Below are 27,073 nucleotides of genomic sequence, written 5' to 3'. Positions count from 1 at the left end.
TTCTTCCCCACTAGCTATGAAAAAAAATGACTGTTTTTGCTCATTACTTACCACTGGCTACATCCTTCTCAATCCTTTAATTTATTCCTTTCTTCCCAATTCTTAAACAAGGGAAGTGATCCATTCTGTAATGCTAAAACTTCTGTGCCTTCTTTCTATTTTTAACCCTTAATAACTGAGTAGTACATTTTGCAACTTGATCCTTTTTAATGAAAACCGATTTTCTTAGCTCTGCTTGCCCCTTGTAGCATTGCCATTCAGCTTTTCCATTTTTCACACCCTCACACTCTTTTCTGCCTTCCCAATAAACCTTAACTTTTTTAAGGGAATGAACTAAGAGCAATGAATATTCTGTCCATAGTAATATGAATAATGATCTAAACTAGTTTTTCAGTGTTTTTGTGCCCAGAGGCAGCCCAGATATTCTGTAGGAAAAAATGCCAAAAGAAGAAGCTAGAGCTACTGTTGAAATTAAAATCCTGCTAATTTAAATGAATGGTTTGTAACTTATATTAACTGTGCAGAAAAGAAAATAAAGTTCTTTTTGACTGCAGCAAAAAGAAGCTCTTTATGATATATGGCAAGTGGACGGAATGTTTGTGGGGCATAGATCCTGTTTCCTATGAGTCCTACAGAAAGCATGAAAGGAAAGGTGACCACCAGAAAAAAGCAAAACCGGTAAGGTTTGTAATACTTGGAATAAGTGTCCCTGTGAATTTTTGTAGCATATCTGAGAACAAAAATAGGTGGATGAAGGGCTTCAAAGTAAATACGTATAAATTAGCTCATGATTACAAACATCTAGCAAATCATCCTTACTTTAAACTAACCTATAAGAAGACCACAGTGTACCTTAGTGTCCCCAGATAAGAAGTGGGAAATGAATGGGGTAGTTATAGTTTTTCTGTTATGATGAAACAGGCTAGCTGGTTTCTGGAGTTGATTGAAACTGAAAATTGTGAGCTGAATGTCATTTGAGTTCACATCTTTCTAATGTCTTTAGACTTTTAAAGTGATTACCCACCTAAAAGACAGGAAAAAAACTTACTTAAAAGTATTTCTCCTTGCAAGGTCTATGTTTTGGCATTTTTCCCACAAAGACAATTAAGTTCTGTGAATTTTTTATCCTCATAGTTAATGCTTATAATTATAAGCCCATATCTTTTCCTTACTTTTAGTTTTCAGTACTAGATAATATATTCAATAATAATACAGTCCTAGGAAAAAAAATCTTTTTTTTCTCTGCCCTATGCAATGTTGTACTTTTGGACTAGCTCATTCTCCAGTCTAAAATTAAAGCTGGAATTTGAAAAGACACCTGATTTCTATTAAATAAATTGGAGTACACTGGAGATGGTTGTTGTTGATTTAACATACAGTCAACATCTGCCATACTTTTGTCACTTTTATTTTACATTGTAATAGAAATGGACTGTAATAGTCACTTTTACCATTAATACTCATTTATTTTAAAAACTTCATACTTCTGTTTAAAGGAAAGGTGGTTCTCAAATGTCTATTGATTGATGTCTTTATACATGTTTAACCTTTTCAGCAAGATTTAAAGTACTCTATTCATTTTTATTTCCAATGGCCTTTAAATGAAACTTTTTTTAGTAGGAGTAACAGAATCATTCTTGAGTATATTTTCAGTTTTTCCTGTCATACGGGACTATAAGGTAACATGCATTCAGTTTTTACAAAGTGCTGTCTCAATTTATTGAAGCAGTTTTCAGGCTTTATTTCTCATTCTTTTAATCATCAAATTCAACTGGCAAGCTATACCACCAAAGTTTCCTTTGCATATTTTCTCCCCTTGATGTCCTTGTTTAATATGTTACGCATATACGTATATATCTATACACACATATATATCTGTATCTATATCTATATTTATATGTGAGAGATTGGACTAAATTCCCTCTAAGCCTCCTTCCAACTTTGAATAAATGATCCTATATATCATACTGTCTTGTGGCTGACTCGCAAGTCGTAAGTCCACCTTATACTGAGGTATTTTTACCTAAAAATCACCAAATGGAAATGGCCTGTCTTGAGGATAGAAATATACATCTGGATGACAGAAATGTGTCATTCAAAAAGATCAGTATGATCTCAAATAAAAATTCCATTTAAAAAGCATTTAGCCACTCTGAACCAATATTATGTAATGTTGTACTGTATGTAAATTACTTGATAAGGGTAAGCGTAAATTTTACCCTTTGGTTTACCCTACTCAGTTCTGAAAAGCGGTGAGCAAATTGGCACTGGTAAAACCTTTGTAAGGGAAGAGTGCTGGATGCTGTAGAAACAGACAGTTTTATTTCTTTCCCCGAATTGATGACCTGACTGTACTCTTAAATTGGGCAAGATATGTTTTTTCTTAATAAAAGCCCTCTCTCAAGAAAAGGAGGGGAAATGGGATTAAATTAAATTCTTCCCTGTGTTTTATTAACACAAAGTTGTTGCCAATTTCTGAAGTTTAGCAATCAAATCTTATATATAGTGACATTTCATAAAGTGCCTTGGAAATAGAGTTCAATCAATTGGATACCAGGAAGGCAGGAATTGTCTGGACCAGCCTAGTTGCTGTAGTGTACTTATTAGCAATTCATAAAAGCTTTGGAAAGTAGAAACCAGATGAAAAGCTTGGGCCTATTGGTTTACATAGGAAATTAAACTACAGTTGGTGTTTAATGATTTGGGAACACCATACTAAACATGTGGTTAAACAGTTTAATGGTGGAAGTTTTATTGGAAACTTCAAGTACTTTGGAAATAATGTTATAAAGGTAGCTTTTTAAATTTTAGTTTGTATAGTCTTTTGAAATTCAAAGTAATTCCTTTCTTGTTCAGTGTTTAGCTCTCTTCCATGTCCTTCCACTGTAGTGTCCACTCAGTTTAAGAGTATAGGTTTTTAAGAATTCATGAACAAACGGTGCCTTTTGCTTTGCTCAGTTATCCAGTGAACCTTTGCATCTTCGCTTTGAGCCTCATGTTGTGTAAGCATCTTTAACTGCATTCAACTGTGGTGGGTATGAAGTTGAGTAACAGTTCCAGCCCTTATGAAGCTTACACTCTAATTAAAGGAATAAGAGTTAAGCAATAGGTTACCATAATTGAGTAAATGCCAATATTATATGACAAGGGCTTTAGAGAGTTTAAAAAAAAAAAAGTACTTTGTGAGATGAGTGAGGAAAGATGATTACTTATGGGGTATCAAGGAAAGCTTTGTGAAGAAGGTAGCTTTTGATTTGAGTTTTAAAGAATAGGTAGGAATTCAACAGGCTCATCAAGTAAAGTATTTTCCCCAGTTTTGAATACTAATTGAACTGTTGATTTGTTAACATACTACGTAATTTGCAAAAGCTATTTTTAAAAAAAATCTTTTTATGGTCATAAGAAGCCTGCATCTTTTTCTTATGGTTGATTACGTGCAGAAATTTTCAATATTAAGGGTGAGTATAAATAATGCACCTATTCTATTAAAAAGTCATTATTTCTTAGAGGTGTTCTCTGCTGTAGGACTTTCTGTGTAGCACTAGTATTCCTATGAACTTTGAGTTTTATTTATTTAAATAGTTTGCTTAATAGTACATTAATTTGACTAAAAAGAATAAGTTATTGGAGAATAGGAAGAGGTCATAAATATGTGACTTATTTTCAGAATTCTTAAATTTTATTGACCTTTTACCAGAGGTTTCATTTCACAGATGACAGTGTGGGACTCAGAATTAGGGTTTATGAAGTGTCTATCATGTTAAAAAGAACCTTGGTATTGTCTTACTTTTCCCTTTCCATCACCTCTCATATCTAGTCATTTACCAAGTTCTGTCAATTCTACCCCCACAACATCTTTCATTTCTTTCTTCACTGCTATTCCTACTATTGGTGCTACCCACTTTTAAACCCGCAATACCTGGGGTGTTCCAGTGACCTCTTAAATGCTTAATTTAACCGCTCTTTCTGCTTCCAGTATTCCTACGTCTCTCTTCCATCTTGCAAATTGCCACATTATCTTCCTTAAGTATATATCCTTTCTCCTCTCAAAAATCTTCAGTGGCTGCCCATTGCCTACCAGGCAGAGTTCACTGTCTTTTACCTTACTTTCAAGACTCTTCACAATCTGACACTGCCCTGTCTTCCCACACCCAACATTCCATCTAAACCTAATTTCTCAGGCATTGCGCTCACCAGATTCCATTCCTTTGCTCATGCTGTTTCCTGTTACTGGAATGGCCTGCCCTTTTTTTTTTTAACCTATTAATTTTTTACCCTCCATTAAAGTCTTTTAATTGCTATATTCTCCATAAATTCTCCCCTGGTTCCCTTTTCAGTGCAACCTGTACCTCAAAATTTACCTCTTTATTTTATACCTTTCTAATCCATTTACAATGTGACATTATGTATTTAAATTATCTATGTATGACTCCTCTTCCCAAACTGTAAATCCCAAGAGGTCAGGGATCATGTCTTATAAACTTGGAAACTTTGTGCCTCAGTGCCTAGTACAGTGTCCTACACACATTAGTTGCTTAATAAATGTTCGTTGGATGAATGAATAAATTCAGGATTAAACACATGGTTTTATATATTTTAGGAGGATGAGACTGAAAAATCTGAGAGTGATGTGGCTGATGATGTGCCTGAGATCCAAGATACAGTGCAAGTCATACCTGGCAGTGAGCTCCTCTGGAGAATAAACACAAGGCCTCCAAATTCTTCTCAGGTAAACGTATAGTGGAATATAATAACACTTGGTTTATAAGGGTATTTCTGAGCATGTAATCCTAGTGTTAGTCATGTAGGGATACATAGTAGTTCAGTGCTGTTTTCATTTTTTAGGAAGAGGATGTAGGGAATAGAATCTGAAGGCGCAGGGCAGATCTGAGAATATAGGAATTGTGAAGTTTGGCCCTTGACAGGCTGGAAACGTATGGAAGTGCTTAGTCATGCTGTCTTAGAAAAACAGGGATATGTATTTGCATGCCTCATCTTAGGCTTAAATTGCCTGTCCTGAAATGATTTTTGAGGGACTCTTGATTGTTAACCTGAGATCCATGGACCCATGGAGTCAGTGAACTTGAATGAGGGGGAAAATTACATTTTAATTTTCACTAATCATTGAAATTTAGCATTTCCTTCAGTTGTGAATATAGGAAACAGACATTCTGAGAAGGGGACCATAGGCTTAACCAGGCTGACAGAGAAGTCTGTGACACCAAAAAGAGTTAAGAAGCTTTGTTCTAGGGGCAACCAGGTGGCTTAGTAGAAAGAGCACTGACCCTGGAGTCAGAAGGACCTGGGTTCAAATCCAGCCTTGGACACTTACCAGTTGTGTGACCCTGGCCAAGTCACTTAACTCTGATTGCCTCAAAAAAAAAAAGAAAGAAAGAAAGAAAGAAAAGCGTGCCATGTTTTGGGGCAGCTAAGTGGCACAATGGATAGAGGACCGGCCCTGAAGTCAAGAGGACCTGAGTTCCAATCCGGCCTCAGACACATAACACTTACTAGTTGTGTGACCCTGGACAAGTCACTTAACCCCATTGCCTAACCAAAAAAAAGAAGCAGCAGCAGCAGCTCTGTTCTAAAAATTAATTTTTCTGAGTTATTTTGAACAACAAAACATAATTTTCCTCATTTTTGTCTTTGTAATCCCAGCTCCTGGTCTAAAACCCATTTTGTTTCAAAATACTTTCTAGTTTTCCCAGAATTTCTTGTCAAATAAAGAGGTATTTTGGTAACATTTGTATTCTTGGGTTAATCCAACACAAGGCTAGCACACTGAGTACTTCTGGATCTTGATTATTTATTTTTTTCTGATCTACTTTTCTTTGTTTCTTTGTTTCTTTTTCATTTACTAAACAATTTTGATTATCTCTTTCATCCAGACTTGTGATTTCATCAGTGTAGGGAGTACATCCTGAGAAAATTCTCTCTACCAATGAAGATCAGCAACTATTAGTTTTATAGGGTTTCTTAGAGCACTAAGAGGTTAAGGGATTTGCTCAAGGCTGCACTGCCAGTATGTATTAAGGCAAAAATTGAATGCAAGTCGGCCTAAAATGATGGCTCTCAATTCACACTATGTCATGCTGCCTCTCATCTTTTAATGATTATTCTTTTAAAGTAAAGGTTTGGTATCTGGTAATACGAGGCCCCTTTAATTCCTACTTTTTTTTTTCTTTCATTATTTCCCTTGAGATTCTAGACCTTTCATTTTTCAAATGTAATGTTTTTATTTTGTCTAGTTCTTTAAAGTAACTTCTTAGTAGTTTGGCAAAGCATTAAATTTGCAAATAACTGAAGTAGTATTGTAATTTTTATTATATTGGTCCTGCCTATCAATAATGAATAATTTTTCAATTACTTTCTTTCTGTAAAGAGTGTTTTACAATGTAATTACTCAAGTCCTGAGTGTGTCTTGGTAGGTTAATTTCCAAATGTTTTATGTATTTTATAGCTTTTTTGAAAGGGACTTTATAATTTCCTCTTTTTTTTTTATGAGTAACTATATAGAAATGCTGATAATTTTTTGTAGATTTATTTTGTATTGTAATAATTTACTGAAGCTATTGTTTCAATTAGTTTTTTCCTTAATTCTATGAAATCTTCTGAGCACTAAGGTCATCTGCAAAGGGGAATCATTTCATCTCCTCTTTATTGATGTTTATACATTTAATATTTCTGTCTTTATTGTATTACTAGTATTTGTTAGAATACTGTCAAATAATAATGAAAAAAGTAAATAATAACCTTTGCTTTACCAGTGTTTTATAGAACATTTTTTAGCATTTCTTCATTCCAAATAATGCTAGTTCTTACTTTCAGATATATACTTTTAATTAAAATAAAGAAGGGCCCTTCTGTGCTTATGTGTTTAGGGTTTTTAAGATAAATGAGTAGTGTATTTCAGTGAATGCTTATTCTGCAACTATTGATATAATCATGTGTTTTTTGTTGATTTTATTTAAAGCTATAGTTTTAGTGGCCAGTGCTAGTAGAAAACTATAAATATTTTCTTCTTAGATTCAGTCATTAAAAGGAACATGCTTAATATTCAATTCACCAAAAAAATTATTTAGCACCAGTTGAATTAGTGACCTAAACATAAAAAGAAATATCATTTTTAAAAATTAGAGAAGAGAAGGACATAGGTACCTTTTGGATCTATAGGTAAAGGAAGACTTTATAACTTATAAGGGATAGAAAAGATCACAAAAGACGAAGTAGATAATTTTGATTATGGAAAATTAAAAGACTTTTGTCTGAACAAAATGAGTATGCTAGCACAAGAAAAGAGGCACAAGAACAGGAGAGGGAGAGAAAAATCTTTGCAACAAATATCACTGATAAAAGTCTGATATCTAAGATATATAAGGAATTGACTCAAATACCGAAGAGTAAGAGTCATTCCCCAGTAGGTAAGTGGTCAAAGGATAAGAACAGTTTTCAGAAGAATGCTGTCATCGATGATATCAAAATGTTGTAAAGATGACAAAAGATGAAAATAATGTTGGAGAAGCTATGGAAAGACAGGCAAACTAATATACTGTTGAAATTATGAATTTATTTAGATACAGCTTTTGAATTATTAAAATTAGTCAGCTTTTCTCATCTTTTGCCCCACTAATCCCCCATAGGCATATAGCCCAAAGATAAATATCGAAGTTAGAAAAAAATAGTCCCCTGTTTAATGGGATCTTCAGAGTAGTACTTTTGTGTTAGTATAAAAACTGGACCCAAAGTAGGTGCCCATTGATTGGAAAATGGAAGAACAAGTTGTGGTAATTGAATAGAACAGAGTATTATTGTATAGTAATTAAGTGATGAGTATGTGGAATTGAGAAGAAGAAGAATTGATGCAGTGCAGCAACAGAACCAGGAGACCAGTATAGGCAGTCGAATGCAATAACCAATTTTGATCCTAGGCAACAGGTGATGAAATATCTAATTTTTATTTAAAACTGACTCAGAGAAATGTTTTTTGTTTTGGATTTTTTTTTTTTGGCATAATCTCAGCTTAAAAATTAAAATCTGGTATGTAAAAATAAATGAAATTTATGGTAATAACTTTTTTCATGTGTATTTTTTCTCAGATGTATAATTTTACCAGTTTTACTGTGAGCCTCAATGAACTAGAAAAGGGCATGGAAAAGATTTTAGCTCCTACAGATTGCCGCCTTCGTCCAGATATCAGAGGCATGGAAAATGGTAACATGGGTATGTTTTTGTTGTTGAATTATTATAACCTCCTCTGTTTTTAGCTTCATCTTACATTCTTGCTCATGCTAAAATCATGCTAAAGTTTTCAGACAGAAAACTTTAAACCAACAATTCCCAGCCTAGTTAAGATAACCCATAGTGTCTCCAAGGGTTGTCGTGCAATGTTGAAAAATAAATTTAATTTCCTAAAATTTCAAAAAAGTAAATAAATACCATTGTCCCTCAGCACGCCTTTATTACATACTTACTGTGTGCCAGACACTGTGCTGAGGGCTGGAGATACAAAGAAAAGCAAAAACTATAATCCCTGCCCTGGAGGAGCTTACATTCTAGTGCAGGAGACAATATGTAATTAGGTAAGTACAAGATATATAGAGAGTGGATGGGAAGTAATTTGAAAAAGGCAGGCATCATCAGTTGAATGCGCTGGGAAAGGCCTCCAAGATGAGCTTTGAACTGAGCCTTCGAAAAGATATAAGGGTGAGCCAACCACTTTTAGTGGATGGAGAGAGCTTCAAACTCAAACAGAGCTGTGTTGGAGCATAGCAACTCCTCCAAAATTGGTCGTCATTGCTGTCTTTGTTTATCTACCAAATTATCCCCCCATTGTTCTTCCCTGAGGTCTGTAAACCTTTGTATTCAGCTTTTTCATTCATAACTGGTAGCATGAAGTTTAATAAGGCACAGATGCTAAAGCTGTTAATTATGTTTTAAAAAGGATAGAGAATCAAAAACAATGCCTTGTTATTGAAGTTTATTCTTTTGTGTCTCATACTTTTTGGTTGTATTTTTTAGTTTTATTATCATGAAATGTAGACTGTCCATAATTTTCTAACCAAAATGAAATTTAATTTAGAGATTTGGAGTTTTCCTTTTTTTTCTTTTTAGCTTAGACTTTTCAAAAAAGAATATTAAAGTCAATCCTTTTTTCCATTACATCTGCTCATTTATGATTTTTGTCTGCATACAAACACACACACACACACACACACACACATATTATTTAGAAATGAATTCCTTCCATTCAGATTTATTTCTAAAGAGGTACTCATTTATCCTAGATTTAGCCAGTCAGGAGAAAGAAAGACTAGAAGAAAAACAAAGAGAAGCCCGGAAGGAGCGTGCCAAAGATGAGGAAGAATGGCACACAAGGTAAGCTTTAAAGAGAATGGTGTGGGGGCAGCTAGGTGGCGCAGTGTGTCTGGCTTTGGAGTCAGGAGGATGTGAGTTCAAATCCAGTCTCAGACACATGTCACTAGTTGTGTGACCCTGGGCAAGTCACTTAACTCTGATTGCCTTACCAAAAAGCCAAAAAAAAAAAAGGATGGTGTTAAGAAACCAAATTGATACATTTTGAGAAAAGTCTGTGTGCTCTGAACCTCTTTCTACTCAAATATATTATGACTTACTAACTAGAAAAAAAGAATTAAAATCTTAAGAAACTTATCACTTATAGTCTAGAAACATCATGATGATGATGAATTCTTTGGTCTTAGCAACCCATGAAGCAAAAGTAGAAAATGATTCACTGTCCTGTGTAAGTCCCCTTCTGCTTCTACAGTGATGAAAAAGGGGTGCTCATTATAAAGAATGAATCACTTTTAGTGCCTGTGGATTGTCACAGAGTGAAAGACAGTTTTGATGGCCACAGCAACTCTTAAAAGGTTTTTAATTTTTAGACCAATGCAGCTGTTAGTTTCCTAAATGGGAGCTTCTTATCTGATGCTAGTGAGTCAGCACACTAGAAGAATGTCAATCTTATACATTCTCACTCTTAATGAAACCAGAAGGTAGAAGAAAATTGCAGCATGACTCCTGATTATCCTTGAAGAAGCACGTGAAGGAGTTGGTTGAATTAGTTTCATTGTATATCCAAAGACAACAAGAAAAATAATTTTATGTGATAAATGTTCATTTTTCCTTGTAGTGCTCATGATAAGCACAAGTAAAATGACTAACATGAAGGTAGTTATTAATTATACACCTATATATTGCAGAGCATGAGGTAGAGAAATTTTGTAAAAAAACTCACCCAGAACATTCAGGTTAAGTCAACATTTAGTTTTAACGCTCAGTGGCTTCAGTGCATAAGGAAAGATGGTGAAAAATGTATTGGGAAATATGGTTCAGGTTTGAGAAACAATTGATGCCAATAGCTTGTAAACTACATAGAAGGCTTATATCATAGATATTATTGTCAAGAAGAGTCAGGAGGTACTAGACAGAGTAAGCACTGAACAACTTTACAATCACAATGATATTGACTACGTCTTAACAAATAGGAAACATTTGGTTACTAATGGGAGTCATTTTCACTGTGCACAGTCATCCTATAAGCTTCTTACAATTGGTATCAAAATAGAAGAAAAGATAAAAATGAGAAGATGGTATGGCATACAATTAAAACAACTTTTACATGAAATTTAAATAACCCTAAACTTAGCTTACAGGCAGCTAAGTGGAAAGGTGGATAGAACTTTGGACTTAGAGTCAGGAAATCCTGAGTTCAAATTCAGACACTTACTAGCAGTGTGACCCTGGACAAGTCACTTGAGCCTTTTGTGTTTCCATTTCCTTACCTGTAAAATAGAGATAATAATAATACCTACCTCCTAGTATTTTGATGAGGATAAAATGAGATTATACTTGTTATATGGTGTTTTACAAACTTTAAATCACTACATAAATGCTAGCTTTTGTTGTTGTTACCTATTCAAACAAGCTATTAATGTTAAAAAATGGGAAATGGATAAAGGAAAAGTTATAAATGCTAATCATCATAGTTTCCTATGGACACTGACTGAGGCAAAAACAGTCACTAGAATGAAGAGGCCAAAGGGGGAACAATGGAACAAGCATTTATTAAGCACCTGTTGTGTTCTACACCAAGTGCTTTACAGATATTTTCTCACTGATCTTCACAACAACTGGGGGAGGTACCTCCTATTATGTCCCGTCCCCCTACCACTACCTATTTTGTTGTTGAGGGGACTGAGGCAGACAGAAGTTAAGAGTTTTGTCTAGGGTCACACAACCAATAAGTATCTGAGGCCAAATTTGAATTCACATCTTTCTGACTCCAGGCCTAGTGCTCAGCACTCTATGCCGTGTACCACCTAGCAGCCACATCACCTTAGCCAGTCAAGCAAGAAACATGGAAACAGAGGTGTGTAATATAAACTTACTTATAAAATCTCTTAAAAGAAGATAGTATAAAATTATGAGTAATAGCTGTGTACCCCAAAACAAGGAGAAGTAAAAGAGGAAAAAAGTTTACAGAAAACTTGGCATGAGACCCAGTTAAGCCAGATCTAAGCATTTAAAGATGAAAATAGGAGGATAATGAATGGATGATGAGTGGAAGAGATCTGTCGACATGGCTATAGCAAATTATATTCCTCATCTTTGACAGTGGAACCACCATATTTATTGTATGTGAAAGTAAAAATGGAAATGACATTAAATAAAACAAAAATGGGAAAAAAAAACTTGAGCCAGACCAAATTCTCTCAATTCCTCCCTCCCCCTTCTCCCTCTTGAGAAGTCAAACAATTTGATGTAGATTATACATGTGCAGTCATGCAAAACGTATTTCCAAATTAGCCATGTTATGAAAGAAAGCCCAGCTGAAAACAAAACAAGAAAAATAAAGTTAAAAAAAAGTTTGTTTCGATTTGCATTCAGACTCCATGAGTTTTCTAGTGGATACCATTTTTCATCATAAGTCCTTCAGAATTGTCTTGGATCATTGTATTGATCAGAATAGCTAAGTCATTCACAGTTGATCATTGTACAATATTGCTGTTACTGTATACAGTATTCTAGTTCTGCTCACTTCACTTTGCATCAGTTGTATATAAGTCTTCCCAGGTTTTTCTGAAAGTATCCTGCTCGTCATTTCTTACAGCATAGTAGTATTCCATCAGAATCATATAATACAACTTGTTCAGTCATTCCCCAATTGATGGGAATTCCTTTAATTTCTAATTCCTTGCCAGCACAGAAAGTATTGCTATAAATATTTTTGTACATATAAATCCTTTACCTTTTTTTTTTTAATCTTTTTTGGGATATAGACCTAGGAGTGGTATATTGCTTGTGTCAAAGGATATACACAATTTTATAGCTTTTTGGGCATAGTTCCAAATTGGTCTCCAGAATGGTTGGACTAATTCACAAGTCCACCAACAGAGCATTAGTATTCCAATTTTTCCATATTCCTTCCAACATTTGTCATTTTCCTTTTCTATCACATTAGCGGGTCTGTTAGGTGTGAGGTGGTACCTCAGAGTTATTCGCATTTCTCTAATCAATAGTGATTTAGAGTATTTTTTGATATGACTGTAGATAACTTTGATACCTTCTTTTGAAAACTGCCTGTTCATATCTTTTGATCTTTTATCAATTGGGGAATAGCTTGTGTTCTTATAAATTTGATTTAATTCTCTATATATTTTAGAAACGAGGCCTTTATCAGAGAAACTTGGTATAAAAATTTTTTTCCCCTCGTTGCCTGCTTTCCTTCTAAACTTGGCTGCATTGGTTTTGTTTGTGTAAACTCTTTACTTTAATGTAATCAAAATTATCCATTTCACATCCTGTGATGCTCTCTGTCTCTTGTTTGGTCATAAATTCTTCCCTTATCTATAGATCTGACAGATAAAATTTTCTGTGCTCTCCTAATTTGCTTATGATGTCACCCTTTATGTCTAAATCATGTACCCACTTTGATCTTATCTTGGTATGTGGTGTGAGATGTTGGTCTATACCTAGTTTCTGACAAACTACTTTCCAGTTTTCCCAGAATTTTTTTTTTAAGAATAGTGAGTTCTTGTCCCAAAAGCTGGAATCTTTGCATTTATTAAATACTAGATTACTATGGTCATTTACAGCTGTGTATTGTATACCTAATCTATTTCATTGATCCATCATTCTGTTTCTTAGCCAATACCAGATTGTTTGGGTGATTCCTGCATTGTAATACAGTCTTAAATCTGGTACTGGTAGGTTACTTTCCTTCATGTTTTTTTATTGATTGCCTTAATAATCTTGACGTTTTGTTCTTCCAGATGATTTTGTCATTTTTTCTAGCTCTATAAAAATAATTTTTTGGTAGTTTGGTTGTTATGGCACGCATTGATTCTCAAGTAATCTGAAAGAGGGACATACCAAGTTATTTGAAAAAATAATGAATGGTAATACTATCTCCCCCCAATAAATCAATGTAGGAGACATCAAAGGATCATAAATTTAGAACTTTAATGACCTTTGGTGAAGTTCTAGGCAATTGAGGCACTGAGAAATTATGATTTGCCAAAGGTTGCACAGCTAATAAGTGGCAGATTCTGGATTTAAACGCAGGCATTCCAGCTCTTTCTAGTGTTTCCACCAACCCATATGTGTATGAAAACGCTCTACACATGTATTGAAAGTATTCTTGGTAAAAATATGAGAAGGGAATAGCCAAGCTTTCAGAAAGGTTATTTTACAGTAGACCATTTCTTAATTGTCCTTACATAATTGACTGCAAGATGCAGAGGATACAAGATCCCACTGTATTTCTTATTTGTTGTCTAAAAACTTTTTTTTGGCAGAACAAAAACTACCCTGAAAGCTCTCTTCAAACAATATGTCCAGTTATCTGTTAAGCTTGTACAAATTTGCTTGCTAACTGGAGCTGTAGGGTTAATTTTTTAACCCATTCATCATATTAAGGAAGAGATAGAATAAAGAAGTATGTGTACCAAAAATGTTTGCCAATGGAGACTATCTACTACTGGGCCCAGAGAGAGATGCTCAGTAGCCCAGGAGATTTTCCTGTTTGCATATGGCATTGCTGTACTTATTGAGATATATAACCATTCAAAATAGTTTAGCTTTACTGTCCCCATAGGTAAAATCAAGTGGATGAAAAATGCCCATTATCTGTATTGTGATATAAAACTGGACAGACATCAGACTCTGCAGATGAAGTGTGCATGGCCAAGAGAGAAAGAGGGGGCCAGGATATTGGAGGAAATTACACCGAACTTTCAATGGTCCCTTTCAATGGTTTCCTGAAGCAAAGTCCCATCTGTTTAGCAGCAGTACTCATCCACTTACTGTGTGACTGTGAGTTGTGGAACACTTCATTCTCCAAAGAATTGCTGGTGACTCCAAGGGAAACAAAGAGATCCATGGTGGTCATCAATGGGCTGTATCATGTTACCAGGGAATGGCTTGTGCACAGAAGCAACATGAAATACCAATCAGGAGATAATAACCAGAAAATGCGGTAGACTATGTAGCAGTGATAATGATGATAATAAAACTATCTAACATTTATATAGCACTCACTATGTGTCAGGCTCTGTGCTAAATGTTTTGCAAATTATATCTCAATTGATCCTCACAACAGCCCTGGGAGATAGGGGCTATTATTGCCCCATTTTACTATATTAAGTGTAGTAGAATCCTGTTATAGCACTCAAAGTAATTGAGAGATTTGAATATGCCGCAAGTCAAATCATGTCCCTTGATATATACAGGTAGAAACCCAATATGGATAGATAAAAGCTTCTATTAAGAACTTACTATGTGCCATGAACTGAGGGAATTGTGAGATTTGTGTGAACCAAACGGACTCCATCTTGTAACTCAATTCTGGATCTACCTCAGTTCCCTTTCTTTTCAGTTAGCAGTCTATTCCAATTTCTGTCTTATAAGAAAACTTTATTCAACTATGGAAATTTTGAGAAAACTTTAATATATGGAATGAACCTAGCTCTCCATGGCTAGGAAGCTGGACCACTGCTTCCTGTTGCTTGGAGACCCTTAATTAAGGATCCTAGGACTCAGGGGTGGGAAACCTGTGACTTGGAGGTCACATGTGGCCTCTAGGTCCTAAAGTGTGGCCCTTTGACATACTCTGACTAGGTTACGCTGACCAGAAACCTAGTCAGATCCAAAGATTGATTCAAAGAGTTGTCTTACAATTATACATCTCAAGCAACCTATATGTCTTATCTGAAAACTGATCCCATGCTGGTCAATCAATTACTATTTACTTTTTTTTTTTTTCTTGAATTCAGGTACTTAGGAGTGGGACACCTCTTTTTTTTTTGGTATTTCAGGGACTTGCACCTATTCACTTTCCCCCTCTGAATTTGGAAAGCCCCTAATCTTCCCTCCAGTTAGAAATTAGATAACCTAATCTTGTATTCTGGCTTATATCTTGTTCATTGTTTTTTTTTAATGCATAAAAATCTGTCTCTCCCTGCATTTAGGGTCCAGTGCCAAGCTGAGGAGGCCTGGTCCTGATTTGTTATGCAATTGGTATGCATTGCTTAATAAATCAAAATGTTTGGAAGCTTGAACCTTTGTTTCCTCAGTCATTTCAATCAATTTACACACTACAGAACCAAGCTTGCTGAGTGCTTTGTGTGTGTCTATATATCTGTGTACACACACACACACACACACACACACATATTACCCTACCACACATTACCAGTGTTTTGAGTTTGACTCTTTTTTATCATTGTTAAACAGAAATAATCTGAAATTAAATGATTTTAGTTCATTGTATTGTATTAAGTTTCAGGTTTTGAAATATAGATTATTATAAGGTATTTGAATATTTCTGTTTTCTACACAAAACATTTTTGAATATTTCTGTTTTTTCTACAGCCCCCTAACCCCGTAGTTTAAGTATTTTTAAGTATTTTTCCCCCACTGCAAGATCCAGTAGAAGTTAATGACATTCCCTTGACTAAAATGTTCTGAAATCAGTTCTTGGTTCCTAGGACTAATCCCCTTTGTACGTTATTCTTTTAAAAGCCTAAGATTCATGTTTGAAATCTGCCTTTTATACCAGATAGGTTAGTAATTTAATCATCAAATTGTGCTTTTTCTTTCTTAACTCTTGAGACTTAGTAAAGCATCAATTTGAAGGTTTTTGGTTTTTTAATCCAGAAACAGATTGAGAGAACATGCATACAATATAGTAATATAGTCAGATTTGTTTCATCCTTAGAACTAAGTAAACACCTCTTTCGAACATGTTTCATGGGGTTTTTGTGTATGTGATTATCTTCAGTTTCATAGTTTCACTGCATTAGGAATGTAATATTAAACGCATGAAAATGAAAGGATTTTGCTTTGCTAATCTATTAAATTCTTAATTAAAAGGCTGGAAGACTCTAAAACAACTATGATTTCTTGTTTAGCCCAGGGTAAGCTGTTCCAGAGTGGAACGCATCCCAAGATCTATATAACTTCTCCCTTGGATCTTTTGACAAAGTACTTTATACTTTTCTTGAGGAGAAGAGAGAGGGATGAATTAAGTGAGAAGACAGTCACATGAATTCAGAAGTGGTGAGATAGCCTCCTTCAAAGAGTAACTGGTAATGGTTCAGTTTCACTGTGGCAAGAGGTATCTCTAGGGAAGCACTCTAAGGATCTTTGCTTAGCTCTATGCTTTTTTTTTTTTTACCAATAATAGTCTAATCATCAAATTTGCAGATACAAAGCTGGGAGAGGTAGTTCCAAAAGGATCCGAAAGGATAGCCAGGGTATTAATGCCATATCTAATAAGACAAAATTCAGTAAGGATAATTGTAAAGTTTTGAACTCGGGTAAAAGAAATCAACTTACAAGCATAAGACAGAGGAAGAATGAGCAGACAGCAATTCTGAAAAAGATCTGGGGATTTTGGTGGATTGGCAGCTCAGTATGAATTAGTAGCGGTGTAATGCAACCAAAAAAGATTCAGGACACAGAGCTTCTGGGAACAGGAAGGTGATAGTGCCCCTGTACTCTGCCTTCTTAATACCTGGCTGGAGGGTAGTGTCCAGTGCCAGGCATTACTGAGAAAGGACATTGGCATATTGGAAAAGGTCCAAAGGGGAACCATTGAGATGGTCAAGGGCCGGTGTCATGTGAGAATGGATTGAAGGAACTGGTGTGTTTTTAGCCTTCAGAAGAGAGGACTCTGAGGGGATAGGATAGCTGTCTGCAAGAATTTGAAAGGCAGTCATGTGGAAGAGGGATTAGATTTGTTCTTTTGGGCTGAGGTGAGGAGGGGGCAGAGCAGTGGTTCGAAGTTGCAGAGGACAACTGGGCTTGAAGGCAGGAAAAACTTTAACACTGTCCAAAAATGGAATGAGCTGCCTCAAAAGGTTGTGTGTTCTTTTTCCGTGGAGGTCTTCAAGTATATATTGGACAACCACTTGTCATATATGTTATAGTAGATATTCCTTTCTTGTATGAGATGGTATTTATAAAAAGCACTTATAAAAGTTTATTCTCTTCCCCTAAGCAAAATAGCACAGAATAGGACTAATCTGTTTTCAGCAGCTTAAATGAAAGTAAGCTAGACCAGGTTTAGACCTTGAGGATGGCCCTGGGGGCTGTTGATTTAGTCTAAAATAATTGTGATTCCTTTGTTATTGAAGATTCCCAATATCTTCTCCCTCTGGGCCAACTACCCTTTGCTCATCCTGAAATCTGATGTGGTTTCAAGGAAATTCCTGTCATTGTGTTTAGATCCCAAAACTTAAGTTTAAAATAACTATGGGCTGCATTTTTTTCTTATTGCCTTTATTTATGAATTTATGAAAATTCTTGAGGTAATATTATTAAAGAAACTTTTATCTTGTGAAATTAATCTTATATTTAGATAAATATATACATGCATGTAATATAGCTGTACATTTTGTAAGTCATTGTGTTGCTAATAGTTCTACATTTAAACAGAAATGTCAGTAAACCTCATTGGATTTATTTGGCATCTTAGGCAGCATTTTTTTTTTTTTAGAGATCATTTGAGGGAGAACTGAAATTGTAAATAGTAGGAAAATCAGCTATCTCAATTTTGTAGGATAAAAATCTAGAGCCAGAAGGGAACTCAGAGGTCATCTCTTCCAAACTCATCATTTTCTAGATGAGCCTAAGGCTAGGACAATGCAGAAATAGTTTTCTCCTTCAATGAAATGTTTTCATATCAATCTTTTTTTTCTACAGGTGGTTTTATCAAGGCATCAATCCATATACTGGGACTTCTGACTGGCTATATTCGGGTGGATACTTTGACAGAAATTTCTCAGACTGCCCAGATATATACTGAACCATTGGAACAGATTCTTCAGGACATGGGGACATGGAGAAGTCACACCCCAATTCAAGCCAGCTCCTCTGGTTTTGTTAATAGCAGAAACCAGCTTTTATAACAGCAATTTTAATGGAAATAGCATCATTCACTGATCAAGGATTTAATTCTGATTAATTTTTTGATTGCCAAAAATTTAATTGCTATTGTGTTCTCTTCATAAAGCTGCACTTGAATCATCAAGTTTTCACTAAGTTTTAAAAAGGAAAATTCTTTGTGATTCCCTTTTATGTGACAGAAGTTGACTGTGGCTGGTTTAGTTTACAAGCACCCTCTTAACTCTGTAACAGCATTTAAAGAAGTAACAGGAAGACATTGGTGTTTCTACCTGTAGTGAAGCAAAAAAGGGTTTCTTCAAGTATTCTGAAGTTGAACCAGTGACAATAAATAAATATGAGAGGGGAAGAGATGGCTGTTGGAAACTATCCCCAGAGGTATGAAGGACTGAAGTAAAGAACTCTTCATAAAATGATGGTGATCCAGAGGTGAATATATACCAAACACAGAATGTCAGACTGAATTGAATAAAAAGCTGCCAAACTACATTATTTTGTCATTTGGGGGTATTGTAAGCATTACTTAACAAATACTAATGACAAAACAACTAAATTAGCATTTTGGTCACAAGCAAGGTATGCATTAATCAATGTCTATGTACTATCCAAAGTAAAACATTATCATTACAATATAGAATGATTAAAAATGTTGACAGAAACATGGAAGAAAAAAACCCAAGCTGCTTTTGGCTGTGTATGGAAAAAGTCAAGCCTTTAGAGTTTGGTACTATTTATATTCTAGATTGACTTTTCATTGCTGGAAAGAGCATTTGCCTCTAGTGTCTGGTCAGTTTGGAAAGCGCTTTATATGTGTTCATAGACTCATTGTGGTTTTTTTCCCCTTAATATGCATGTTATAAAACATTACAGAATCACATCTGATTGTTGGAGGGCAGCGGGGTAGGGGAGGGCAGAATTTACTTAAAATGGTGTAACTAGAATTATTTAAGAAATAATAGGTATAATATCTGTCTAAGCACATATGTCATCAAAGTGACTTATTTTTCTTTGTGTAGAAATGTCAAAGCCATATAATGTCAGAGCTATTTGAATTGCAGATCAATTTATTGTATATATATATATACATAATGTATATACATATATACATAATGTTATTGAGTTAGGTTACAAAGGCATACATTTTTGAAGAAAAGGGATTATAGTTTTGTGTTTGGCTTGAATATTATGTTTGCAATTAAAACACTTTTTAAAGCCAAGACTTGTTTTGAAAGCTTTTAATTTGGTAACCATTAGAAACTGGAAAGCAGCTGTGTTATTGCTAAGTCTATAGTCATTCAAAGATGGCTGCTGTTCCCTATACCAACAACTTTACATATTCTTAAAATGAACTTGAAGGTTGATTTCTAAATGCATTTGAGGATTCATGTGCATGATATTTTTCACAAAGTAGGTTTTGAAGTATCTGCCAGTATAAAATATAGTAAAGAAGGCAGGGGGAATATTTTGTGTGTGTGTAAAGCCAGGCACTTCAAGTGAGGAAAGTTACAGTCATGGTGGGATCATTGTCTAAGCATGCAGGTAAGTAAAAAAAATCAAAGACAAATAAAGATATATGCCCAAAGTACATTCACATTCACTGTATTTTGGGGGCAATGAACAATGTTTTATTTATCTTGCTGTTTTGAAGAGAGAAGCAGCATGGCAAAGAAAGCTAGCATTGAAGCCCAAAAACACTGATTTTGAGTCCTGCCTCTGACACATATTGGCTGTGACTTGGCAAGTCATTTAACCTCTCAGTGCTCTAGGCAACATGAAAGCTATAAGTTACAGAGAAGATACATCCTGCTTTGGTAGAGGGAGTTTCCTCCCCTGGGAGTTCCCTATGCCAGTAAAAATCACAGGTCCAGTAGAATCCTTATCCTAATCCCTAGCTGTAACAAAAGTGGGTTCCTTATATTGTCAGGTAATCAACCTTGTAATAAATAATTTGGTATTTGGAGGGCTTGAAGACGCATAATTAAGATAATGTAGCCCTGCTAAAAATACTGGTTCCTACGTACTTTCTTTTAAAAGAAAAAGAAAGTAGCAAAGGACGTTAATAAGGTTTTAATCTCTATTTTATATTTCTTGTTTAATGCTTTTTTCATATCCATACCTATAAAATGCTTAACATGTGAAAGTAGTGACACCTAAAGTTTATCATCATTCTTGTAAAAGATCAGGATAAAGCAAACTGTTCTTTATTAGAATTTTAATGATAAAAGTTCCTTTGAAGTATGATCATGCTTTCTAATGATGATTTTTGGCTTATGCAGAAATTGTATATTTGTATTTTGAATACTGACATATGTTTAGTAGACATTTATAAAAATCCCCCAAATTTCATTATTTTGCAAAATAACATGTTCATGATAGGTCAAAACAATTGCATTAGATACCTTAAAATATCTTTAGACTACATCCCTTACCCCTAAGGCTAATTTTTTTTGGTCATTTTTCCCAATTGAAACTAAAAATCAGGCCACATTGTTGATTTTTCTCTAGGCATAATTACTGTATGCTTTTGTATAAACTGCAAATTAATTTTGTTGAGCCATTCAATGTTTCATAGATCTAACAAAAAAGCTGTCTAGGAAGACTGGACAAATTTTTCTTTTGTTTTATTTGACTTTAATATTGTTTACATTATAGTGGCCAACACAGTGTTTGTATGGGGCAGCCTGGTGGGTCTTCCTAAGTGAAATACTGCTTTCTAAGGAGCTAAAGCCAAGGACACAGTGAAGTCCTTAAGAATAAGCAGCACTTTTACCTTGGGAGTACTTGCCTCAGTTCAGGGAGATAAAACTGACGGAGAGACCATGGAAGTTTGTACTCTTCCCACCTTGCCTCTAAGGCTGCCACAGAAACCAAGACACCTCCGAAATACTTCATACCTCTATAAAAGGCCTATAAGTGAAACAAAGTGATTTTGGGAAAGAGTGCCAAAATACTTTGTGGTTCTTGAGACTTTAAACATAGACCAATTATAAATGTATGTTACAGTTCCCTGAAACAGAGAAATAGAAAAAACAGAACAAAACAAAACCAAATAGATCAGCACCAAGGATACCTTTAGTTGTTTGCACTTCGCAGGAATACTTGGAAGATGAACTTCCCTTTTTCCTTGCTCATAATTTTCCCTTTGGGTGTTCAGACTCATAATTCTTCCTTAAATAGCCCATCTGATGTAGTGGAAATGAATTCCAAATATCAGGATGGCTGTAGTGAAGAATATGATAGGTAAAAGCATCCTGGGAAGCCTCTCGTTCACCATCATGCCCCTTAAAAACATTCAACAAATGTCTGTTAGTGTTGTTGTGCAGTAATTGTTGGAACAACCCTTCTGTTACCAGCAAGGAAAGCTATTGAGCCATGGGGAATGGAATGCTTGCCAGGCTGAGTTGCTGTGTCTTAGTGCCTAGTAGGTCTAAGTAATGAAATGTGAAACAATAAAATCAATGGAAAAAAAGATCTGCTCACACTTTTTTTGTAAAATGTCTTGCAGAAACAACTCAAGAGGTAATTGGTATAGTGGAAAGAACCCCAGAATTAGGGTCAGAAGACCTAAGTTTAAATCCTGCTTCTGCCACTAACTTGCTTTGTGATCTTGGGCAAGTCACTTGCCCTTTCTGGGTCTCATTTTCCCCACCTAAGGACCTTTCCAGTTCTAAATCTTATGATCCTGTAATTTTGGAGTCTTTTCTCTTTGGGAAAAGACTGGAAATGAAGGACGTGTTAAAATTATTTAGAAGTTTCAAATCGATAAAAGCTTTCCAGGGTTAAAAATATTCTTGTTACTTCTAATCTGGGGTGCTAAGTTTTCTATCTTAGGATTTAAAAACTGGATGTGAAGCAATGTGTCAATAGAAAAGAAAAAGAGTCATCAATGGAAAAATCTTTGGAAAATCCTGATTTTCTTATGCCTCAACATTTGGATTTTTTTTTAATCTTCCAAAGATCTTTTCTATAACCTAAATGGTTACAAAAGACTTTGAATCACCAGTATATAGCTTGCTGGTAGTTGACACATGATAACATGGTTTGTAATTATAGGCACAGCACACTAACTCACTCTTTTCTAACATTTCCTAAATTTATTCTGTTTTTATTATCTTCCACGTACTTACTGTCAATTTTTTTCCAACATGAAAGCACCACTCCTTTTTCATCCCCTTGGTATGAAGACTAAAGAACAATACGTAATTTGGTAAATTGTTACTTCGCCTCTTTTGAAGAAAAGTAAAACCATGTATCTTGAGGCATGGTATACTTGAGCAATACTTAATTCTCTGTAAAATGAGTGGATAGAACACAGAAAATTGATTTGGGTATGTTTTTATAGCATGTGGAAAAAAATATGCTTTTGCTTCTACCCAGAATGCCAGCACACATCCTGAGTTACACTCTTATGGAGCCGCTTTTTTTGCCTTACATAACTGCTGTGCTTGGTTGATTCTTTCAAACACTGTGTTCATTTTATCAATGTTGCATGAAAATGTCAGACTATGAAAATGCTTTAGTGAAATGGATTTATTTTTATAATATTTAATAACTGTCAATATCCATCTATATTAACAAAATCAGTCATACTTTAGCTTTCTGGAGGAGTATGTACAGGTTTGTGGAGATGAATGTTAAAACTGTAGATCTGAATAAAGGTCCTTTTGAAGAAGATCAGTTGTGTTTGGCATTTACTTTTTAGTTTAATTTTTTTTAACCATTTCAAGCTGTTTTCTCCTTTAGGGAAACATTTACAACTCTACTGCAAATAACTTACTTTGCCTTACCTATATTTGGACTATTTGTTTTTGGGGGTCAGCGTAAACAAATGGATTGTTTTGCAGCAGTGCTTGATGTGGTTGTAAGCAGGTTAAAAAATGCTTAATAATACCGTTTTGTTGACCAAACATCACGGATGAAAGTGCCTCAGAATTCTTAGGGCAGCAGTGATTTATATTAATAATTCATTCTTTCTCCTGAGGGTCATGTCTTGTTGAAAGAAATCAAATATGCCCAAATATTTATTATTGTTATTAATTCAAAAGTTGTAATCTTAGAATTCTTCCCAGAATAGTTCTAAAAGTAACTGTTAGAACTCCAAATATATTGCTTCTTCATCCCCTCCAAAGTTCCATTTCTCTATGCAATGGCAACATAAGGTAGAAAACAGGTCATGATACTATTACTACACTGTGTGTGCTGTTGTGGCCACCTTTATTTTGGGCTGAGGGAAGACCAAAGTTTTTTTTTTTAGTATAATGCCTTTTAAAATTATTATTTGTTATTAACATTCTTTTTAAAATTTGAGTTCTCAGTTCTCTCCCTGACACCCCCTCCTTCTCTACCCATTGTGATGGCAAGAAATGCAGTATCAATTATACATGTGAAATCATGCAAAACATTTCCATGTTACCCATATTGTAAAATGAAGAAGTGAAAAACATTATGCTTTAATTTGCATTCATTCTTTCTCAGGAAGTGGGTAGTGTTTTTCATTTTAAGCCCTTCAGAATTATCTTGGATTATTGTATTGATCAGAATAGCTAAGTTATTCACTGTTTATCATCATATAATACTGCTGTTACCATGTACAATGTTCTCCTGGTTCTTCTGTCTTCACTTTGCATCAGTGCATATAAATCTCAGGTTTTTCTGAAAGTATCCTGCTTGTCATTTCTTATAGCACAATAGTATTCCATCACAATCATATAGCCATTCCCCAATTGATAGGAATCACAATTTCCAGTTCTTTGCCACCACAAAAAAGAACTACTATAAATATTTTTGTACATGGTCCTTTTCCTTTTTTTTTTTTTTTAACTTTTTGGGATACAGACTTAATAGTGGTATTACTGTGTCACAGGGCATGCACAGTTTTAAAATCCTTTGGGCATAGTTCCAAATTGTTCTCCAGAATGGTTGGATCAGTTCACAACACCACCAGCAGTGCATTAATGTTCCAATTTCCCACATCTCTTCCAACATGTCATTTTCCTTTTCTGTCATATTAGCCAATCTGATAGGTGTGAGATGCTATCTCAGAGCTGATTTAATTTGCATTTCTCTAATCAATAGTGATTTAGAGCAATTTCTGTGAGTTGATAATGTTTCTTCTGAAAAGTGGGAATGACTTGTATTCTTATAAATTTGACTCAGTTCTCTATTTGAGAAATGAGGCCTTCGTCAGAGAAACTTGCTGTAATTTTTTCCCCTAGTTTCCTGCTTTCCTTCTTATCTTGGCTGCATTGGTTTTATTTGTGCCAAACATTTTTAATTTAATGCAATCAAAATTATCCATTTCACATCCCATGGTCCTCTTTGTCTCTTATTTGGTCATAAATTTTTCCTTTATCTGTATATCTGACTGGTGAATTTTTCCATGCTCCCCGAATTTGTTTATGATGTTACCCTTTATGTCTAAATTATGTACCCATTTTGATTTTATCTTGGTAAATGGTATGAGATGTTGAAAAACTATGTTTTTTAATAACCATTTGATAACTTCTTTGGAGTCAGAGTTTTGTATTTTCCTTTCTATATCCTCAGGATATTTCTACCAAGATCTTATAGGGAAAGAGAGAACAGAGAGATGGTGTATTTAATCTGATGCACTCCCCAAACACGAGGCTAACATTTTTTCTCCCCATTTGGCTGACTAGTGGGATGACCATGAGCAAGTCATTTCATCTCTCTGGATCTCAGTTTCCTTGTTTCTAAAACAAAAGGTTGAATTAGATGGCCTCTAAAGCCTTTAGGTCTAAAGTTCTGTGATCCTATAATCAAGTGAGTCAACTTTTGCTATTAGGCCTCTAAGTGGTACAAAACCACCTTATCTGTATCTATTAATATGATGCTTGTCTTCAATGTACCTGGCTATAGAAGGCAATTTACAAACATTCATCAACTTTTTAACCTTTTAGAGATATTATGTACCATTTCCTAGAAGATAAAAGTGAGTCCTATGCATACTTAAATCAGCAGTGAAAATCCTGCTACATATAACAGTAATGGTAACACATTGAAACAGCACTTTAATAATAGCAACATTGTGCAGTGATCAACTATGATAGATGTAGCGCTTCTCAGCAATACAATGATCCAACACAATTCCAAAAGACTCTTGATGGAAAATGCCATCCACGTCCAGAGAGAGAATGATGGAGTCTGAATGCAGATAGAAACATACTATTTTCATTTGTTTTTTGTTTTGTTTTGTTTTGTTTTTCTATCTCATGGTTTTTCCCCTTTTGTTCTGTTTCACAAGATGACTAATGTGGAAATATATTTATTTTTTCTTGTCTTTTTTAAAAATTAATTTATTTTGAATTATCAACAATCACTTCCATAGGCTTATGAATTTTAAATTTTTCTTCCCCTCCCTCCCCACCTCACAACCCAAGATGGCGTGCAGTCTGATATAGGCTATACATATACATTCCTATTAAACATATCTTCACATTAGTGATGTTGTAAGTAAAAATTAGAACCAACAGGAGGAACCACCAGAAAGAGGAAACAAAACACAACAGAAGAAAAAAATAGCAAATAGTATGCTTCGATCTGCATTCAAACTCCATAGTTCTTTCTTTGGATGTGGATAGCATTTTCCATCATGAGGCCTTTGGAGATGTCTTAGATCCTTGTATTGCTGAGAAGGGTCAAGTCTATCAATTGTTAGTCATTGCACAACGTGGCTGTTAGTGTATACAACGTTTTCCTGGTTCTGCTCACTTCACTCATCATCAGACCTTACAAGTCTTGGAAATATGTTTAACAAGATTGCATATGTATAACCTATATCAGATTGCTTGCTATCTTGGAGAGGGTAGAGGAAAGGGAAGCAGAGAGGGAGGTATTAAATTTGGAACTCAAAATCTTATAAAAAATGAATGTTGAAAAGTATCTTTGCATGTAATTGGAAAAAATAAAATACTATTTACAAAAAGAAAGAAAAAACACTTTAAGATTTACAGATTTGCTTAACCCCGCCACAATCTTCTATGTTGTCTTCGGTGATTTGGCAACGTGAGGAAGGTACAATAATGGATTGAAACACTCAACTAAAACTTTTTCTTTTACATTCTCAGAGTTGGTAACACTGGCTTTATCTAGCAATAATTTGATGTGTTTTATTTTGCCTTTTGTTCAGTCATTTTTCAGTCATGTCCAACTCTTTGCGACCCCACCTGAGGTTTTCTTGGCAAAGATACTACAGTGGTTTGTCATTTCCTTTTCCAGCTCATTTTACAAATGAGGAAACTGAGGCAAACAGGGTCAAGTGACTTGCCCAGGGTCACATGGTGTTTGAGGCAGGATTTGAACTTAGGTATTCCTGATTCTAGGCCCTGCACTCTAGCACACTAGCACCACCTAGTTGCCCTTTCTTTTGCCTATGAGAATGTAAATTGCATATATAATATGCAGAAATCACAAAGTCTGTCAGTAGTAGAACTAAGTATTTAATGTAATCTTCTGAAGATAGATCTACCAACATTTTGTTACCTTATGGAATCTTTTAAAAAATTCTTCCTCAGGTAAATTTATATATTAATTGTTTCCCTAAAACTGCAGATTTGGCAAGTTTTTTTTTCACTGGGCTCATTCTTTTTGGCTAGAAAGTAATTGTAATAATACTATACTTCCT

At 34.9% G+C, this 27,073-nt stretch overlaps 1 protein-coding gene across 8 annotated transcripts in view; it reads left to right on the top strand.

Annotated features, from left to right (window-relative positions):
• The window catches only part of OSBPL2 (oxysterol binding protein like 2), a 119,474-nt gene extending 100,558 nt beyond the window's left edge, over positions 1 to 18,916 (top strand). For 6 of the 8 annotated variants that reach the window (XM_027850219.1, XM_027850206.1, XM_027850176.1 and 3 more), the window contains 4 exons: positions 555 to 678; positions 4,601 to 4,729; positions 8,100 to 8,223; positions 18,229 to 18,916. In XM_027850219.1, coding sequence (XP_027706020.1) covers positions 555 to 678; positions 4,601 to 4,729; positions 8,100 to 8,223; positions 18,229 to 18,434 — 583 coding nt within the window. In that variant the 3' untranslated portion in view covers positions 18,435 to 18,916. Of the gene's footprint in view, positions 1 to 554; positions 679 to 4,600; positions 4,730 to 8,099; positions 8,224 to 9,287; positions 9,379 to 18,228 lie in introns of all 8 variants that reach the window. The other 2 variants (XM_027850229.1, XM_027850212.1) reach the window with 1 other exon arrangement.
• The last annotated feature ends 8,157 nt before the right edge of the window (positions 18,917 to 27,073 follow it).

Source organism: Vombatus ursinus, unplaced genomic scaffold (assembly GCF_900497805.2).
Source record: "Vombatus ursinus unplaced genomic scaffold, bare-nosed wombat genome assembly UNPS02000580.1, whole genome shotgun sequence".
Classification (NCBI taxonomy): domain Eukaryota; kingdom Metazoa; phylum Chordata; class Mammalia; order Diprotodontia; family Vombatidae; genus Vombatus; species Vombatus ursinus.
The sequence above is the reverse complement of the archived record's forward strand: the minus strand, read 5'-3'. Positions and strand labels throughout refer to the sequence as shown.